At 54.9% G+C, this 1440-nt stretch overlaps 1 protein-coding gene across 1 annotated transcript; it reads left to right on the forward strand.

The window, feature by feature from the left end:
* The first annotated feature begins 261 nt into the window (after positions 1–261).
* Positions 262–1229, forward strand: LOC108524524 (pepsin A-1-like). The gene is made up of 2 exons (XM_017865638.1): positions 262–500; positions 971–1229. Exons 1-2 carry the CDS (start codon positions 445–447, stop codon positions 1227–1229), a joined length of 315 nt encoding a protein of 104 aa, XP_017721127.1. The 5' UTR covers positions 262–444.
* Positions 1230–1440: the final 211 nt, after the last annotated feature.

Raw genomic sequence — 1440 nt, forward strand, 5'->3', positions numbered from 1 at the left:
AGGGAGGGAGGGAGGAAGGAAGGAAGGAAGGAAGCAAAGAAGGGAGGGAGGGAGGAAGGAAGGAAGGAAGGAAGGAAGGAAGGAAGGAAGGAAAGGGAAAGGGAAGGGAAGGGAAGGGAAGGAAGGAAAAGGAAAAGAAAAGAAAAACTAAGCCTCCATGCCATTGCTCCTCTCTCTCCCTCCGGGTCCAGCCCCATGGCAACCCCCCAACCCCCACAATGGCACAAGGTTACAATGGAAAGTGCCTCAGCTGGAACAGTCTCAGAACTTGGCTCCAGGCAGTGACAATCTTATCAGGAGCTTTTCTGTTTGGGATCAGGGAAACGGTGACTTTCAGAAAACGATAAGGCAGAACCCAAGTTGTATATAAGGGGCAGCTCATGCTGCTGCTCTGCACCTTCCTCCCATCTTGCTTCTCCCTGGAGTTGGGACCCGGGAAGAACCATGAAGTGGCTGCTGCTGCTGGGTCTGGTGGCGCTCTCTGAGTGCATCATCTACAAGTGAGTCCGGGTGGCATGGGTGTGAAGACGGCGGCCTCCCACATCACCCTTCTTTACTCCTGTGTCTTCCTTCTTCCCTGTTTTCTCTGTCTTCGGCTGTCTCCATCCCCCTTTTCTGCCTCTCTCTCCATCAGCCCTGCAGACCTGGTTAAAACTCGGGCCCAGCCTGAGTCTGGTTCCCAGCTCCGGCCCTAGTCAACTTAACTTCTTTGCATTATTACACGGAAGTGGGAGGTCCTCCCTTCCTTCCATCTTCCTCTCTTAGACCAGCTGGTTAAGAGTCCAGCCTGGGTTGGGTGCAAGCTCCATCACTGGGCAGCTAAACTTCTTTCCATTATTGCGCAGAAGTGGGAGCGTCTCCCTTCCTTCCTTCTTCTTCTCTTAGACCCGCTTCCCTTCCCTTCTGGGGCTGCCACAGCACCCGGTGAGCAGAATCCTTGCCTAATTCCTCTTCCTCCTCCAAACCACAGGGTCCCCCTCGTCAGAAAGAAGTCCTTGAGGCGCAACCTGTCCGAGCATGGCCTGCTCAAGGACTTCCTGAAGAAGCACAACTTCAACCCAGCCAGGAAGTATTTCCCCCAGGGGGAGGCGCCCATCCTCATAGACGAACAGCCCCTGGAGAACTACCTGGATGTGAGTGTGTGGGCAAGCGGCGGGGCCGGTTCTGAGGACTTGGCTGGCAGGAAAGAGAGTTTCCCTGGGGTCTTGGAGGATGGGCTGGGGCTCTGAGGCTCCAGGCAGTGACCCAGGGTCTGCCCCCTAGGTGTCAGTGGCCCTGGGGCAGGCAGGAAAGTTCACACTCAGAGCTGTTGCTTCTTGTTCATTCATTCATTCCTTCACTCGTTCATGCAATGTTTATTTCTTCTGAGCGCCTCGTTACAAGTCAGGGCCTGTGCTAGGATCAGGGAAAACAGCGGTGAGCAAAGTCATAGCCGAGGAG

The sequence above is a fragment of the Rhinopithecus bieti genome, unplaced genomic scaffold (assembly GCF_001698545.2).
Source record: "Rhinopithecus bieti isolate Rb0 unplaced genomic scaffold, ASM169854v2 repeat_2218, whole genome shotgun sequence".
Taxonomy (NCBI): domain Eukaryota; kingdom Metazoa; phylum Chordata; class Mammalia; order Primates; family Cercopithecidae; genus Rhinopithecus; species Rhinopithecus bieti.